Consider the following 18,694-nt stretch of genomic DNA (forward strand, 5'->3'; position numbering starts at 1 on the left):
CAAGTCATTAGGTAGAGTGAGGTGTTCTTCCTGGGCATATTTCCACTGTACCTGGTACACCTGCCCGGCTCCCCCCCAACCACAGGCTCCATAGGACAGGGGTACGCCCTTGTTGACTATTGTACTCCAATAATGTAGGTATACAGCAGGCAAGCACAAAGGTTTATCAAAATGACTGAATTCCTTTCCATCTGGCTGTTTATACTCTCCATTACTTTATCTCCTTCCAAAGTTAAGTATTCTAGTGTTTATAGTTCTTCCTGTGTCTCCTGCAAAATAAGGCAGCTACAACTATGAAGGGATTAATAAATTCATCTTGCCTTGAAAGTGACACATGCTGAAGCCTTTGACAAGTCAGAAAGGAAATCTATCAAGCTAGAGAGTTTCATAATTAAAACTGCTCTTCTCTTTACCACTTTGGATATTTATGATGTAGGGAACAATTAAAGAAAAAACAGATGAGGGTCATGCTTGATGAAAGTGCTATATTTTCTCTGGCCACAAGATGGAGTATGTGTTCTTTTTGGTAGTTTAATAAGGTTTTAGATCACACAACTAAGTAAACATTGAAGAACAATAAATAACCTTGAAAAACCAAGGATATTATTATGAATAAAAAAATTATTAAACCGTTTGCAAAATAATTCTTCAATAACCCCCATTTTCTATCTTTGGCATTTAATCTGCTGTTGAATTTCCAATGCCTGAAGATAGAATCACTATTTATATCAGAACACTCCAACTTAGTTTCCTCCTTCCACAGCCCTGATCCTGTTACTATTACAGAAGCTTGCTTGGCTTTTGAATTTTGTCCTGGTATAGCCCAGTGACCAGGTCATAGGTGTCCTGACTTTACTCAGATCTACTTCACCAACTCTGAAGCTGAATGAAATACATGCTTTGGGTTAGCGCTTTCCTGAACTCCCCTCCACTTTCAAGTTCACAACTTCTGCAACATATATTATGAATGAGTAATACTAATTCCTTTACCCCATGACTCTTTTGTTGTTGTTCATGATGACTGAAAAACATTACACTCTCCTCTTTCATTCACCTCATTATTTTTTCCCAACCCTTCTCTTGCCCACCAGTGAGACTATTCATTCAAATCAGAGCAGACTCATCCACAGCTATGCATGGTGTACCTCTCTCTAAGGCAGTAAGAGAACATCCTGCATTCAAGGCAGGCACTGCTACAGGGAACAAGACAGGGGAGGGGAAGGGGGTGAACAAATGGACCTGGAAACATTAGCCAGACGCCTCCCGAGGCTACCTTGTAGCTGTAGTGTGCAGAATAATTGACCCACTTCCTGACATCAGTCTTGTCTTCCACAGAGATGGATCTTACGGCAGCTTTAGAGGCAGAAGTTGTGGGCATGCTGAACTCAACATTCACGTGACTGGCAAATCTGGAAGGCACTTCCCGGTCAGAGCCAAGTTCAAGGTGGCAGAAGAAACAGTGTGGGTGACCAGAAGCTATGAAAGGAAAAGAATTTAGACATTAGGTTCTTTGGGGAGGACATGGAAGAAGAGGCCAAAAGAGCCACTCAATAGGAAAGGAGGCTCAGCACCAGGCAGTCTTTCCGAGGGTCCAATGCTGAGCGGAGGACTTACAACAGAAATCACACTGCCTGTGCCTCAGACCCTTCTGATTACAGTAGCCTTGTATCCTAGCAATAAAACCCACGGCCTGAAAAACCCACTCAGGTCAGGGTGATAATGGGAACACAACACAAATAGTAAGTAATAGAGGCTGTAAATTGGCAGGAAGGAATAAAAGGGATCAGCACTTAGCACCTAATAGAGCATCAATGACAGCCATGTGGAGCAAAGTAATTAATTCCCTTTGAAAGATGGATTTTCTTTTTTTAATTAAAAAAAATTTAATGTTTATTTTTGAGAGACAGGGAGAGAGACAGAGAGACAGAGTGCAAGCAAGGCAGGGGAAGAGAGAGAGGTAGACATAGAATCCAAAGCAGGCTCCACAGAGCCCAACGCTCAGCACAGAGCCCAACGCGAAGCTCGAACCCACAAACCGCGAGATCATGACCTGAGCCAAAGTTGTAGACTTAACTAACTGAACCACCTAGGCACCCAGAAGATGAATTTTCTTAATCATCTTAATCATCTCATATTTTTACAAAGATGCTTTTGGAATGTCTCTGTGGGTAAATGGCACACGTAAATGATGAAGCCCTTATAAACAACAGCTTTGCGTTAAGGAAGCACATGGTATGCTGGGTAGAACACAGGCCAACAGGACACCGAGTATGACTTCTAGCTCTCCTGCTAAGTGTCAGAAATCTTGCACCCACATCATTGTTCTCTCCAGCTTCAAGTCCTGATTTGGGAAGTGGGGAAATGGAGGTAGGTCAATGCAAGGCACAGTCCTTTCCTGTTCTTTAATTCTACAAATCTATGGTTCGTTCTACTGTACGTGGCTGAAAAACTTGAGGACCGATTAGCTATCTGAGTGAAAGGAGAGCTTAGTTCTGTGACTATAACCTTTGAAGCATCAGTGTTTGTTGAGCATCCTTTACTGTCCCAGCTGCTGTGTGCACACCCTCTCCCTGCATCTTCATAACAATCCCTTGAGGTCACAGCCATTCCAGTCTACAGATGAGGCAACCAAGGCTTCGGGGAGGTAAAGCGAGCTGCCCAGTCAGAACTGCAAAGTGGCAGAATGAGAACTGAACCCAAGCAGTCAGTCTCCAAAGTGCTTTAGCCACTTTGTCTGAGTCACAGCCACCCTCATGGTCTCCCATTTCAAGACCAGGTTTTGCAGGGTGACATGAGTAGAGAAGTGAGCTGTAAGAACCCCCATACAACTCACCGTGGATAAACAACGTGACACGGCTCTGACTTTGTTATGTAACAGCAAGAGTCCTAAGTTATCTGAGCTTCCCCAAATAAACAATTTCAATTTTCTTTATTGGTCTGGACGGGACTTTTTAATCTCGGAGAGTGAGGACACACACACCCGCTCTCCAAGGAAAACATCACTCAGTGAAGTATTTGTTTTGCTCTATTTCACAAATAACATATTTCAGTGGTTATTTCTAAAGAGTAATACTTTGGGAAATTGAGAAACTTGCACTGGTTTCTAGGAAAGAAATTTAAATTTGATACATATGTTAGTAAAAATTATATTATCTAAAAATGAACCCAGGTGATTTATTTTAAATTACAATTGTGATTACACAGCTTTCAGTTACTGAGCATTTCTTACAGGCCAGAGACTGTGCTAAACACTTAAAAGCATTATCTAATTTCTATCTTAATGAGCTAGGTATTCATAATCCTCTTCTGTAAATGAGGAAAATAAGATTTCTCTGAGAGGTTTAAGTAAATGGCCTGAGGTCTTACAGCCACTAAATTGCAGCATTGGGAATAAAACTCAGATCTGACAGATTCCAAATTATGTCCTAAACTCCTCTCAACATATTGCTAGAGATTTAGATCACTCTGAAGTACACAGAGGAGTTTACTTTAATTCAATGGCAACTTGAACAACAGTTTTACCCAGTTACCCTTATTTAAACGTTGTCAGAATACTGAGAAATCATTACTTTCCACAAAGCAGATGCCTCCTCTCACCTTCCAAAGTGTATTCACAGCAAACCCTATGAAAGCAGTATTCCCTCTGGATTCCAGGCATCCACTAATGGACGCCCACGATGTATAGGGCTGAGGGACAGATAGGGATATGCAATTCTGAAAGCTAGTACAGTTTGATTTATGGTAATGAACTATGTGAACCCACACATTTTGTCATCTTCCTTGATGAAACCAAGAAAATTTAATTTAAAATTTAGATTTCTACTTTCCATAAAAGGTGAATTATATTGAAATTGCTTTTCTCTTGGTCTAATATTAGAGAACTGGAGTTCCAGCAAAGAAAGCTACCTGTGCAGGACAGAATGCTTTGTTTCCTGGCAGATGATCTGGGAAAGCAGTAGGACTTGTTCTGGTGCCTTCCAGGATTAAGAAAAGCTTTTGGGGTCAGGGTGAAAAGGGTCCCCGAAGAGTGCGGGTGGGGGGCCAGGGGGCGTGGGGAGGGGATGACTGTACATGCACACAACTGGGCTAGGCCCACCACTTCAGGCCACGTTGGACTACAGTGGCAGCTTGTTAGTCTTTTGGTGACTGGGACTGGGACAAGCCCTCTGTGACTACAGCCTCAGATGCCAGCAAAGCCAGGGGTACAGACCTACAGACCCATGCTGCCTGTGGTCTGACTGTCCTGCCTGCTGCAAGTTAGGGATACAGGGTCACTGCCGGTAGCAGTAAGCATGCAGAGGTTCAGGCCTCCTTTACTGTAAACAGAGGTGTGAGAATTATGGAAAATAACCTGTAAAAGGCACTTTCCCAAGGCTCTCTGAAGACCAAGATAGAGGAGCTCAGGAAAGGGATGATTACTAATAGATCATCAATTCGGTGGTTTCATGGAGGGCACACTGGATGGGGACAGGAGGAGCTGGTCCCAGGGAACACCAGCAACGCTAAGAACCTGCTGTCTGACTTAATTCAGATTCCGTGTGTCTTGAGTTGCCAGAAAAGGGTGTTATCAATTTCCTGAACAGATCCAGAAATATACCATTGGTCAGGAGTAGTACCTTTGCCGGGGTGGGGGTGGGGCGTTGCTACTAAAAATGCATAACCATGAATAACAAAAGCAGGGATGAGGGGGTAGCTTAACTGAGAAACATTCCCAAATATCCTTATGCTGTCCTGGATTTCAAAAATCTTTCACAAAGGTTCCAGTAATCAGGAAATACATTTGTAATATATAAGCTTCATTAACTTGGCCTTGAGCCTACTGAACACTCACCTGCTGGGAAAGCATTAAAGAACGTGTTTGCTGAAGACCTATATTTACCCGTGTCCTGCATCCATTCCCCCCTTTCTTCTGGTAACAATCTTTTCCCCCTCCCTCTGCTTTGGGAGATAATCTTCCCCAGCACTGCGTGTCATTTTGGAGGTCATGTCAGTCAAAATGCGCTGTCTTCCCCTTGACTCTTGACAGAAAACGGCTTGTGATGATTTATGCCAATAGCTGCGGACTGAGGAGGCATCTCACAGCTCTGCTTTCAAGAGCCATCCTTTCTATGCCTGCTCTTTCAACCCTTCCAGCCTGTCCTTCAGCGCTCTGAGCTATCCTCCTGAACAATCTTTTGTTTCGTTTTGTTTTTGCTGCTTATAACCAAAACTCCTCATACAGTACTTTTAAATATTTGAGAGAAAGAACTTTGAAGCAAATGAGATAGAGGTGTACACATTGAGAAAACGGAAAATCTCTCTTCCCTTAGAGGAAGTTACTTCACATCTGTGTCTATTTGGTGTCCTCTACTAAGAGGCAGCTGTGGTATTGAGAAAAGACCCCTGGATGTGGCTTTGTGATTCAGATAAGTCATGTCACTCTCGGTCCTTAATTTTCTCATCTGTAGAATGAAGAGGTTGGACTCAAGTTATTCCCAAGGCCCCTTCCAGCTTGAAAACTCGGTAATCCCATAATGAAGTTATCTGAATCCATAGGTAACAAACTGAAGAGCTAAGCATTCCGATAAACAGAAACCTGAGGCCTTGTCTTTTCTGATGTCAAGTCTCCAGCAGGTTAAACAGTAATTTGCTTCCTACCGCCTCAGTTCTCTTCTCAGGGGCTTCTGTGCCAAAGGACAGTTCAGGGCTTCTCCTCTCCTCCGTCAGTTCAGGGCGGGCCCCATGGCTGAGGTGGAGATCACCGTGCTATCACTAGGAGAATACAGTGCTGACCGGGGAGAAACGAATATGCAAGCGCAGAGAGGAAGACTTTGTTTTTAAAAATCCTGTCAGTTTAGAAATGGCAGGGGGGCGGGGGATGGCCAACCCAGCCTCAAACACAGAGATCCAATTGTCTTTTCATTTTGCACCGCTACACCCAGTGTCTGACACAGAATGCCCCGGTGTGTTCCACCCCCCTGGACTGCTTGGGGAGGTGACCAGATCATACTGCCTCTTGCCATCACATCACGATACATTTTGGGTATGATGACAGGACCACTCCACCCTCAGACCAGGAAATGAAGACTCTATAAACACACCACTAGGATTTAATAGTAGAATGGAAGAATATCTGCATAAGAGAAGGACATTTCCGTCAAGTTTTTCTAAACTTTACTCCTTTTGCTCGGCTTGGATATCTATTTGTTAACAGATGGGCACAATTTATTATAAACAAGAAGAGAAGTGCTTCAAAGGATCACAGGATCATGAGCTTACTGCCTGTCATTGGAGTCACTCGGACTTCCTCTAAGAAATAGGGCTATTAGAACTAGTTGGATCACTCCCTAGTTTTGTCATTTCGTTAAATTCACTGGACCCCTGAGGAAAGTCATTGCCTTCTGTGCTCACTCAAGCACAAAAGCACCCCTGATAGCCGTGAGCAAGCCAGCTAGGGCTGGTTAGCTTGCTTTCTTTGTGTAATTCAAACATACCTTCCTTTATTGATTTGGTTTTTTTGTCTGACAGAATTTCAGCCCTATTGGACCTTCTGGTCCTGGCTGGATCTTCAGTCTCATCAGAGGCCATTTCTCCCCTTCCTGCATCCTCAAATCCCAACTCCAAGTTGGAGATGTTATGACTGACAGGTCTTGCACATGGTGACTCGAATCTTAAATCTGAGAAAGATACCTCTTCAGAACCCAGAAGCCTGCTACGATCTGGAAACAGCTTCCAGCACCACATATAATACTTATATGAGTCAGAAAAGAATACAAACTCATAAGCTGCCCTGGAAACGTGCTTAGCGGCTCAACCCGCTAATAATGCAGAGTTCTCTGGAAGAAGCGTGATAACAAAGGGGTGAGAACATGTTGTGAACTGAGTTATTCACGTTTGTTCCTTACTCCGCACAAGTATTTTTGATTTTCTGGTCCCATTCCTCCATTACCATTTGTCACCCAACAAAAACCAGCACTTCATAGGGGAACAGAGTGTGGAACTTGGACCCCTGCTCTTCTGTAACCATGTGGCAGTTTTCACAGAAGAGAAGCCTGTACCTACCCGAGTTTTTGTCAGGCAGTCGGTTTATCCTCCACACAATGGAGTTGAAGGCATGCTCGTACTTGGCAGTTCCCAGAGTTACTCTCATGACAGGCTCAGAGCCAGATACACTAGTTGAACCAAAACTTGCCCCCCGGTTCACTTTAGCTTTTAGAGACTTTTCCCCCAGGACACTTTCCCTGCGGAAGTTTTTCACCCACTCACTGGGCACGGGGTAACGAACCATCACATTCTCACAGGGAACCTGGGTGAGAGGGTCTCGGTTAGAGGAGAAGCCGGTTGACATCCTCAGCCAGCTCTGCACCTCCACCTCTGCTCCATTGATGCTTGCTGCTGTCCTGAGTGTGAAAGGCAAGGTCTTTTCTGCAAATATTGTCCTGAACCGCATTAGCTCAAACCGGCAGGCGTCCAAAGGGTTGAACAGAATAACCCGTGAGTTGTTGAATACATCCTCATCCACGCACCCATGAAAATGGCACTGATGGAGCTTGATCCACTTTGTGGTGGTGGTCGGCATGATGTCCTGCCGGGAAACTATTTCGTTCCCTTTGACAAGGACATCATTGAGGCCCAAGCGGCACTCTGCAAGCCCAGAGAGGAAACTCAGAATGTGGATCCGTGTCAAGACATGGTGCTGGAGAATCTGGTTGTCTCCCTTGCTCACAATGCCAGAGAACTCATCCCTGACATCCACAGTAATCTCCTCTTCAAGGTAGTTCAAGCCCACTGTGCTTAAGTCCATTGACAACACTGGCAGATTCATGAGCCGGTCCTGAACGGCTCGGATGAAACTGAGGAAGTCATCGTAATTGGTGGTGCCCAGCTTGATCACTTGTTCCCTCTCTGCTGTGTGGGCCACAGCAGGTTTGGGCTGGTATTTCTTCTTCTCCTTGTAGGTGACACGGTCTATTCGCAAGCTGTGGATCCTGCCATTCTCGTCATAGTTTTGGAGCCGGGGTTCTGAAATTTCATGGCAGATCTCCAGCTTGAACTCACGGAATGGCTTTTCTAGGCCCTGCTCATAATACAGCTGCAAGTAACCACTGTCTGTCAGTTTGATGTAGATGGGTCCCCAGTGCCTAGATGACATGATGTTTTTCTTCTCAGGGATCCTTAGCATCATTGGCCATCCATCCCTGGGCTGGGACAGCCCTGAACCAGGTGGGTGGTCATCTAGTTCAATCCAGGCTTTCGGGTCATCATCTGGTAGTGTCGCACTGCTTAAGTGATCAGGATCATCAATCTGGAGTTGTTTGAGTTTTTCAACGGCATCAGAGTGTGACTGGTTTTTGCTTGAGTCATCAAAACTGATGGCATCTTGGTAGATGACAATGAGAGAATCTCTTTGGCTTTTGCCTGTGGCACTGGAAATGGAATTGTTTTGGGAGCGTCTCTCCTGCTCCTCAAAAAAAGCAATGAAAGGGTTGATGGGGGAAGGCTGTACATCCTGCAGAGTCTCATTCAGGAAAGGATTGGTTGCCCTCCAAGGTGGAGCCTCGGTTATGGAAGGCGGATGGTTTAAGGAGGAAATGTCCAGCTTCTGAACTTTGGAAAAGTTCATCAATGTGCTCTTGGGACGCTCCCTCTTCTTAAATGACCCATCTGAGTGATAAGGTACATCTGGGATCACAGATGCAGTAGGTGGTGGGTTTGGCTTCAGGGGAGAGGTGACTGGCGACAAAGGGCAGCTGACTTCATTGTCATCAAAAGTGACCCAGCTGGGGAAACGAGCAGAAGTCACTGGAGTTGCAGGGTGTCCATTCGTGGCTGGACTACTGGCCGGCCAGCTGACGGCCTCCATCTCTACCTCTTCATCTTCCTGGAGTGAGGAAGAACTGTCTGCAAGGAAAAGGAGAGCTTATGAGGGCTGCTATTCAGGGCCTCTACAAGTACAGGAAACTGAGGTATGGGAATGAAGGATGAGTAGAATTTTATCTGGAATCTGATAAATTCAAAAGCAGCTCACTACCTGTCTCAAGTGCTAGTCTGGGCACAGAATCTCATAATTTTGTAATAAGCACACCAAAGGGGCCACACATCAAATGCAGTAAGAATACAAGTAGGTCTATCAATACAGAAGCACTGATAGGCCCAAGGTCCCTTGCAGTTTAACTCTTATACATTCTCCCTTTATTTAATAGAAGTTTCTAGGATAGATTTTTTTTTTTTTACTGTGCTATAAAGTATGCATTCTTAATTCTTAGACATTGAAAACCACCTCCTACATAAAATGATATAAAGCTGATCTCATTAGACAAGACACGTTATCTGCTCTAAGTGATAATATGATTACAAATAATGTAATTGGGGGAATTTGTCCAAATGTGATCAATAAATATTAAAAACAAAGTGTTAACATCCTGAATAAGGTCATACAAGTAAATAAGAAGGCTATAAAAACTCCAATAGAAATACAAAGGACACATACAGAAAGCTCAGGAGAGAGAAACTAAAAAATGTCTAATGAGCATGTGAAAATGTCCAATCTCACTGGAAATAAGAAAAAAATGCAGATTAAAAACAATCAGTGAAGATTCTTAAAGTTTTTACTCTTCAATGAAGGTAAGGGTACTATGATATGAACAGTAAATAGACCTTTAATGGGACTCTAAGTTGCTACAAACTCTCTGAAAGTGGTTTGGCCATTTGTATTAAGGCCTTACAAATGTGCATAAATAATAACTTTGTAATTCTTCCCTAAGGAAATAAATCTAAATTGTGAACGAAGTTTTGGGTGAATGTTAAGAAACCGAGGTACACAATAGAATACCCAGCCATTAAAATGTTTACAAGTATGCAATAACATGAGGAAATACTTATAATTTCTTCTATTTTCTCTAAAATAGTTTTCCATCTTGGAGTTTATTTATTTTATGCAGATAAAAAAGTATTATTACAAATAAAACTCCACCCTGGCAGGGCCTTCAAGGAAGGGGAGGCAGGACTCGAGTTTCCATAAGGGAAAGATCCAAACCTTTCAGTCAGCATCAAGACCCTGTGTGTCTGCGGGGACTGTGGGAAGGGAGGGGAAAGTTTAGCAAGGAGTGGATTCTGATGAAGGAGTGGCATGGAAAACAAATCTGTGTCTGGCATCCAGTAGATATTCAGTAAAAGTTTGTTGAGTGACTAAGTGAGAAAAGAGTTTGCACTGGAGCAGTTCTATTTACTCTGTTCCTGGAGAAATGTCGAGGGGGGACCTCTGCCACCACTTTACCCACTGTTTCTATTTCCAGTAATGTGGCACAAAAGAGAAATGGATGCTCAGTGGTTGAGTCAAGTAGTTGAGTTTTCTGACCACTTCCCTTAACTGTCACGAATATCGTATCCGACCAAACCAAATTAGTAATGCTGCACATAAATGGAAGTAGAATTACATGTGGTGGGATGGCTGCTTGTCATTCATCTTTTTTTTTTTTTAATTTATTTTGAGAGAGCGTGGGGGAGGGGCAGAGAGAGAGGGGAGAGAGAATCCCAAGCAGGCTCTGCACTGTCAGTGCAAAACCCGAGGTGGGGCTCAAACCCATGAACCTGGGTGAGATCATGACCTGAGCCGAAGTCAGGTGCTTAACTGACAGAGCCACCCAGGTGTCCCTCAAAGCATTTTAAAATTAAAAATGAGACTTCCCTTCAAATTAATCATTAATACACTTTTGTAGATGTGTGCTTTATTTTCTGAAAAAATGAAGGGAAAGGGGTCAAGAAAACCCAGGTTTGTAGGATTTATGTATTATTTTATTTATCATTATCATTATCCTTATTACTACTATTACTGCAACAACTACTATTGTTATCATAATAAAGGCTAAAGGGAACAGTGTGGCCCGGAGTAAAATACAATCACTTCCTTGGAACAGTAACTGATCCTCCCTAGACAACTGGGGTTGCATCTCAAAACATCAGTTTCTTATGAAGCCACTCTAAGGAGCTTTTGTAACCTTAGTGCTCCCACCCGAACAGCCTGATACTGACCCAGTCCCTGTGGAAGGATATCCTTTTTGCTTTGGGGTTCATGACCACTCCCTCATTCAAACAAGCCCACGTCTTTTTCCTCTGGAGGGTGCTTTTCTGCCAAAGCTGTTTATTCTTTCTGCCAAAGGATTCCCTTCTGCTGGGAATCCTGTCCCCAAAATAGCATTTCTCATTTTCCTCTATGAAGCCAAAAAAGAAGGGGGGTGGAAAAAAAAAGAGGCTTTGTCTCCACTTGACACAATTTTCTTACAATAAATTTCTTTTTAAATGAAGCTATTTAAAATCACACAAAGTCCTAGACAGTTTTGAAGCATTAGACTTAGGATACAATTGAAATGAATCTTCTTTAAATCTGGAGGGAAAGTTTTTAATTAAATTAATTTCTAGAGATTCTATATTCTCTTTGATGGCCATTGAAAAGTATTAAAAGACTTTGTTACAAAATATTCTCTCCTTTGACAGTTTCATCTCCCATGATTACAAACTGCTTTAAAAAAATCCATCATTTGGCACAGCACTGGGACATAAGTCAAATTTCTGGAGATTTTTTTCCCTAAAAAATCACTTATTAAATAAAAAATGTCTTAGGGGCACCTGGGTGGCTCAGTCGGCTAAGCATCCTACTCTTGGTTTTGGCTCAGGTCATGATCTCAGGGTTCAAGCCCCACATTGGGCCCTGTGCTGACAGTGCAGAGCCTGCTTGGGATTCTCTCTCTCTCCCTCTCTCTCTCTCCCTCTCTCTCTGCCCCTCCCCTGTGTGCTCTCTCTCAAAATTAATAAATTTATAAAAAAGTCTTAATAAAGATACTTTTACAGATGAAAAGCAAAAGTGTCTCTAGCTCACATGAAAATAAAGCATTTCTTGGGGCAAACCCAAGGACTGACAAACACTACTTTGAAAAACTATCCCTTATTAACACTGACTTCTCTATTTGTAAGCTCTTAAGTTTCTGTCATTTATCACTGAGATTTTCAATGGTTTTTGCAAAGATTAGGTCATATATTTTCTGAGTCTCTTTTAATTAAAACCTCTTTATTACATTATTTGAGACTTTCACATATAAAAAGTAACTTATCTGTAGGTAAAATTTCTGGGGAAACATATATATCATATATGATAAAAACTTGACATCCTTCATATAATAGTATGGTGTTTTCTTAATAAAAACGACACACCCTTACAAAAATAAAGTAAAATAAAATAGGATAAGAACAGACAATTCATGGGGTACCTGGGTGTCTCAGTTGGTTGAGCATCCAACTCTTGGTTTTGGTTCAGGTCATAGTCTCATGGTTCATGGTTTGAGCCCCACATCGGGCTCTGTGATGACAGTGTGGAGTCTGCTTGGGATTCTCTCTCTCCCTCTCTCTGCCCTTCCCCCATTCACACTGTCTCTCTCTTAAAATAAAGATACTTTGAAAAAAAAAAAAGGAGGGGCGCCTGGGTGGCTCAGTTGTTTGGACATCTGACTTCGGCTCAGGTCATGATCTCGTGGTTCATGGGTTCGAGCCTCATGTCGGGCTCTGTGCTGACAGCTCAGAGGCTGGAGTCTGCTTTGGATTCTGTGTCTCCCTCTCTCTCTCTGTTCCTCCCCTGCTTGCACTCTGTCTCTCTCTCTCTCTCTCAAAGGTAAATAATATTTTTAAAATGTCTTTAAAAAGGAATAATTCACTAATGAAGAAATATAAATGTGTAATAACTATTTGGAAAAAAAAGAAGTTCAACCTTTTTATAAAACAATAAATACAATTCTCTCTGTGTCATAGAGACAAAAATTTGGAAAGAATAATAATCATTATTGGTGACACAAGGAAACTTACACTCTGATGAAAGTTAAAAAAAATCTTTCTGGGGGCAATTTGAAAATTTGTACAAAAGTCTCAAAAAATGTGACCCCAAAATTCTACTCATACAACTGTATTGTAAGGAAAGAACAATACAGGCATGCAGAGATACATTTAGTGTAGGTTTATCACAGCAATGTTTGTATCAGAAAAATTGGAAAACAACATAAATGCCTAGCGATGGAGGATTGTTTATATCGAGTATTATGCTCCTAAAATGGAATCCCATGCAGCTATTAAGCAAATGTTATTGACACATGTTTATTCACACAGAAGCTGATTATGACATACATTTTGCATGAACAGTAACAAGAGCCTACAATCTGGAGTCAAACTGCCTTGGTTTCAATTCCGTACCTGTAGCACATTAGCCATGTGACTTTGGGCAAGTTTTTAAATTTCTCTGCACCTCAGTCTTCCCATCTATGACATTAAGAAAATATGAAATCCCGGGGCTCCTGGGTGGCTCAGTTGTTTAAGTGTCTGACTCTTGATTTCAGCTCAGGTCATGGTCTCAAGGTTCGTGGGATCGAGCCCCGTGTCGGGCTCTATGCTGACAGCATGGAGCCTGCTTCAGATTATCTCTCTCCCATCCTCTCTCTGCCTCTCCCCTGCTTATGCTCTCTTTCTCTCTCAAAATAAATAAATACAACATTAAAAAAATATATTAAATCCTACCTGTCAGGGTTGTTGGGAAAATTTAATATAGATTTTAGAATTGTGCCTGGCAAGTAATAAATGGTAAGTGTTCAGTAGATGTTAGCTGCTATCACTACTCCTACTAGAAGGATACATTTTCATCATATAAAGTATACATATATTAAAAAAGCACTGGAATATAATATTTCAAAATATTTTGATGTGATAACCAGTGTCTCCTGTGGGGTAAGAGGCGATTTAAAAAATATTAAATCTGTATTCTTTAAGAAAATGCTGTTTGCTTACAAGATAAATAGTAAAAAGTCAAAACACATCCTTAGCACTCCTGCTAATTAACCTTAGAGAAAGAGAACAGTTTAGCTGTAATCCACGTTGATAAAGCAGCAGTTAGATCTTTCCCATGACACTTATGACTAATGTAGTTGGTACTGAGAACAATGAGGGGAGAGAAAGAAAAAAAAAAGCCAGCAAATTTCTTCAGTAAGAAACAGGCAAAAACTAATTATGCTCAGAACAAAATTAACTATCATCCAGAATTTCATTTTATTGACTTATTAAAATAAAACCAAAGCCAAAAATCCAGCATAATTTTAATTACTATCTCTTCCACCTGCTACCTCCAAATTACTTTTATTATGAGTTGGGCTGCTGCCAAACCAAAGCCATGTATAAAAATCAGGTTCTCATCGGCCCACTGGGAGAGCTAGCTAGTACCTACGAGCTTCCTAATGTCTTTACTGATGCCAACAAAAAAGACACGGTGGATTCTTTCAATGCTAGACCACAATCTATTTTAAGTGCCCCAAAGACTCAGTTAAATGATTACAATGGTAGTCAAAGTTACCAAACCGAAGAAAAAGTAAGAACTATGGGGGAAGGCTAAGTTTCTATATTTTGAATACAGCAGATACTCCGCCCTCTTCTTTCTCCATTTGTTAACCTAATTTGTTCATGCAATGACAAATGCAAAAACTGAGCGCTGTTCATTAAATTTATTTGCAGAGGCCAGAACAAATATTCTTAGATTATTGCCGTTTTCTCCAGATGAGACAGCAGTCACTATTACACAAGAGCATATACTTAAAACTGTATAAGCAGCCTCAGATGCACAGCAGGCCGTTACATATTTGTGGAATGATCTAGAAAGTGAAAAGAGGACCACAGAATTTTCAGGTTTGAAGAGATTTTAGAAATAATAAAACTTGACCTTCATTTTGCTGGGAAGACTGAGGGGCTCAGGAAGTTTAAGTAAAGTACCCAAGGTAACATTTACAAAGTCCTACTTTCAATGTTCACTACCTCTGTTATTTTCTTAATGCTTGTTCTCTAAGCTAAAATCTGGTTAATTTTTCCCACTGCCTTTGAGATGGGCAACAGTTACCCTGACACACAGCTTTTTGGGAGCACTGTTCAGTAGGGGAAAAGAAGTTAACTAAACAAGGATTTACATCCATTTACACAAAGAAGCCTCTGGGCATAAGGTCAGGTGATGTCAGCCCCTGATGTGTGAATGTGTAAGGGTGAGAAAAGAGTTAGTCATCTGAACCTTATCAACGGAGCTTCCAACTTGGATAAAGCAAGCTGAGACCTGCTTAGTCATCACAATACACTGATAAAGAGAGCCAGAGGGTTTTTGAGTCTCTTCATCTGTCCTTAGCATTATCCAGGAGACGGGATGATTTGGCGCTGGTAAAGTTACCTGGTCAGGGATATCCCCAAAGTGAAGAAGCCAATTCATCAAACTAGTACTTCACCACTAGTTGACAGACTTCCTAGCAGGAGCATTTGATACTACATTCTGGTTTCTATTTGCTAAGAGGACCTATGAAGCAGTACTCAATTGCTCTGCCAACTCCCCCCACCCCTGCTTATCAAGATGAGCTCACCCATCACTCCTCATCTCTGTTTTGCTCAGAAAAGCAACATATATCATCTCTTGCTCAGAAAAGCAAGCATCAGACTTTAAGTTTGATGACTGTCCCAGGAACCTGTGTGTTCCTGGTGAATCTGTTCTCTCTGGTTCTAAACTTTTGTTCCTACGTTATCACCCCCCACTTCACCGGTACTCAACCTTTGGATCCCTGCTTTTGGCTCCTTTCCTCTAACAACTAAATCTCCACTCAACTGGCTTGCTGGTTCCCTGGCTTAATATCAGCTTCTCATGTTGTCTTAGACGAAGACTCTATTCTTCAACTCTCGTCAGGGCAGAGATCCTACCAAAACACCTTGCTGTTGTCTGAGAGAGTCACTCCAGTTCCCCAGCAGAGGTCATAGGCAGGGAACAGGGATAGATGCCAATATCTATAACAAATTGAAAAATCAACATTCCGTTTTATAAATTAATCTCTTAATATTTTACACACTGAGGTATATCAAAGACTTAACTTAGTAATAAGGCCTGTTGAGAACCCAACCTGTGTTTTATTTGTCATTGCCATAGCAAAAAGCTCCTGTATTTCCTTCCTCAACTATTTGAGCACACCAAAGAGGGGTGAACAAAGGACTTTCTAGAGTCTAAGCCTTTTTGAACGGACAATGAAGCTCTGCTTAATGGACCATAAAACTCTTCTATGGTCTCATAAATAGACATTTTCCAAAAAAGACATACAAATGGCCAACAGACATATGAAAAGATGCTCCACATCACTAATCATCAGCGAAATGCAAATCAAAACCACAATGAGTTATTCCCTTATACCATTCAGAATGGCTAAAATAAAAAAGGCCAGAAATAACAAGCATTGGTGAGGATGTGGAGGAAAAGTAACCCTCACAGACTGCTGGTGGGAATGTAAATTGGTACAGCCACCGTGGAAACAGTAAGGAGGTTCCTCCAAAAATTAAAAATAGAACTACCATATGACCCATTAATTCCACTACTAGTATTAACCAAAGAAAATGAAAACACTAATTTGATGAGACAGATGCACCCCTATGTTTATTACAGTATTATTTACAATAGCTGAGATCTAGAAGCAACCTAAGTGTCTACAGATAGATGAACAGATAAGGAATCTCTCTCTCTCTCTCTCACACACACACACACACACACACACTATGCAGCCATAAAAATGATGAGGCTGTGCCAGTTGCAACAACATGGATGGACCCAGAAGGTATTATGATAAGTGAAATAAGTAAACTGAGAAAGACAAATACCATATGATTTCACTCATATGTGCAATCTAAAAAACAAATGAACAAACAAAAATAGACCTATAAATACAGAGGACAAACCGATAGTTGCTAGAGGGAAAGGAGTGCGGGGGGGAGGGGCAAAATGAATGATGGGGACTGGGAGATGCAAGCCTCCAGTAATGGAATGAGTAAGTCGCGAGAACAAAGAACACAGCATAGGGGATATAGTTAATGGTACTATAGTAGCATTGTATGGTGACAGATAGTAGTTACACTGTGGTGAGCATAGTAAGGTATAAGAGAAATTGAATCGCTATGTTGTGCATCTGAAACGAATGTAACCTCATGCGTCAACTATGTTCAAATAGAAATTAAAAACAACAACAACTCATCTCTGGTGTGATGAGAAGTAGAAAAGGTTCTTTTGGTTTAGGAGCTTAAAAGAGGAGAAGCATCCAGAAGTTACTCTAAGGGAGAACATAAGGGAACGGCAAGGAAAAAAGAGGGTCTCCATCCTGACTCTAAGTGCAGCATGGTTTGCATACCCAGGAAGTGTCAGAGGTGGGGACCAGGACAAGGACTACCTGCAGGGCCACTGGGACAGTGTCCTGAAAGAGTGGCAAGCCTACAGTGCCCATGCCCTTACTGTGACCAGGATAGCTGAGTCATTAGGACCGCCTGTCCCTCTGCCACTGTGGATGTGTCACTCATGTGTGCCCCCATATCCTTACTCACTATGCATCCGGCTACCATGTGAGGTAAGACCCCAGCAACCACCCACGTGAGTCTTAGTGACAGGGACTGTTACTTCTCCAAGGTTGACCCGGTGAGTTCAACACGGGGGTTGTGATAAGGGCAAAGGAACAGAGCTGGGGGCTCTCACACAGTATTACAGATGCTTGCTTGGGTACATGTGTGCTGGGGATGAGGAGCAGAGCGGGCTCCTAGCTCCATGTGTTAACTCTGCTAGGCTATAATACAGCTTCCAGGAGAAGTTCTAAAGGTCTGTTGGTGGTAGGGGTACCGTTAGCCAGTCTAAGATCACCCAACAGAAAGGTTAAGGGCAATTGACAATAGCTGAAAAAATCTCTGTAAATCACTCCCTTTTCACCCATATTGCCCAAAGCTCATTGTTTTTCATGTGGACTTTCAGCAATGACAGTAACAAATAACCAACAGCTCCTGTGTGCAGTAAGCCACTTCTTCTCAATTGAATTTGGAGTTGGTAATTTCATTTCATTTCAGTACTTATCCAGCTCCTGTTTAGTTATCAAGATCGAAGGAGACATTCTTATGTAGACTGAGGGCAGATGAAACTTACAAACTGTAAACATATCAAGTTAAGGTAATTGTTTAGAAAAACAGGAGAGCAACTAATTTCTAGCATGACAATAAATTTATTCTAGCTGGTGGAGCTCTATTTGTATTTCTGAACGTTTCAAATTTTTCAGAAGCCCTCATGAGGTAGATAATCCGCAGGCAAACAGTGAAGTGTTATTTCCAGATGATTTGCACACTTGGTACTTTTCCTGACTTGTTACAGCACTCCCACCATCTGGCATATATACACCAGCATCTCCTAGGTGGACACAAGGCTCACAAGGGAAAGGCTGGTTTAAAAGTGGTTTGTACCAGGGGCGCCTGGGTGGCTCAGTTGGTTAAGCATCCGACTTCGGCTCAGGTCATGATCTCACCATTTGTGGGTTTGAACCCCATGTAGGGCTCTGTGCTGACAGCGCAGAGCCTGGAGCCTGCTTTAGATTCTGTCTGTCTGTCTGTCTGTCTGTCTCTGCCCCTCCTCCACTCACGCGCTCACTCTCTCTCTCTCTTAAAAATAAGTAAACATTAAAAAAATTAAAAAAATTTTTAAAGTGGTTTGTACTAATGATGGATTGAATTCCTGGCTTCACGCTGGTCTCTACTGCCTGTTTTGTGTCACTGCAGACAGAAAAGGGTAAAGCTTGGGCTCTGGAGTCAGTTCGTCCAGGCTCTGCCATTAGAAAACTATGAGATCTTGGACATGTTACTTAACCCTCTCTAA

At 42.0% G+C, this 18,694-nt stretch overlaps 1 protein-coding gene across 4 annotated transcripts in view; it reads right to left on the minus strand.

Moving 5' to 3' along the window:
- STON2 (stonin 2) overlaps positions 1 to 18,694 on the minus strand; it is a 155,084-nt gene that overhangs the window by 7,447 nt on the left and 128,943 nt on the right. For all 4 annotated transcript variants that reach the window (XM_043556776.1, XM_043556778.1, XM_043556779.1 and 1 more), the window contains 2 exons: positions 7,042 to 8,880; positions 1,274 to 1,476 (listed from right to left, as the gene is read on the minus strand). In XM_043556776.1, the coding sequence (XP_043412711.1) occupies positions 1,274 to 1,476; positions 7,042 to 8,880 (2,042 nt within the window). The remainder of the gene's footprint in view (positions 1 to 1,273; positions 1,477 to 7,041; positions 8,881 to 18,694) is intronic.

Source organism: Prionailurus bengalensis, chromosome B3 (assembly GCF_016509475.1).
Source record: "Prionailurus bengalensis isolate Pbe53 chromosome B3, Fcat_Pben_1.1_paternal_pri, whole genome shotgun sequence".
NCBI classification, from domain to species: Eukaryota; Metazoa; Chordata; class Mammalia; order Carnivora; family Felidae; genus Prionailurus; species Prionailurus bengalensis.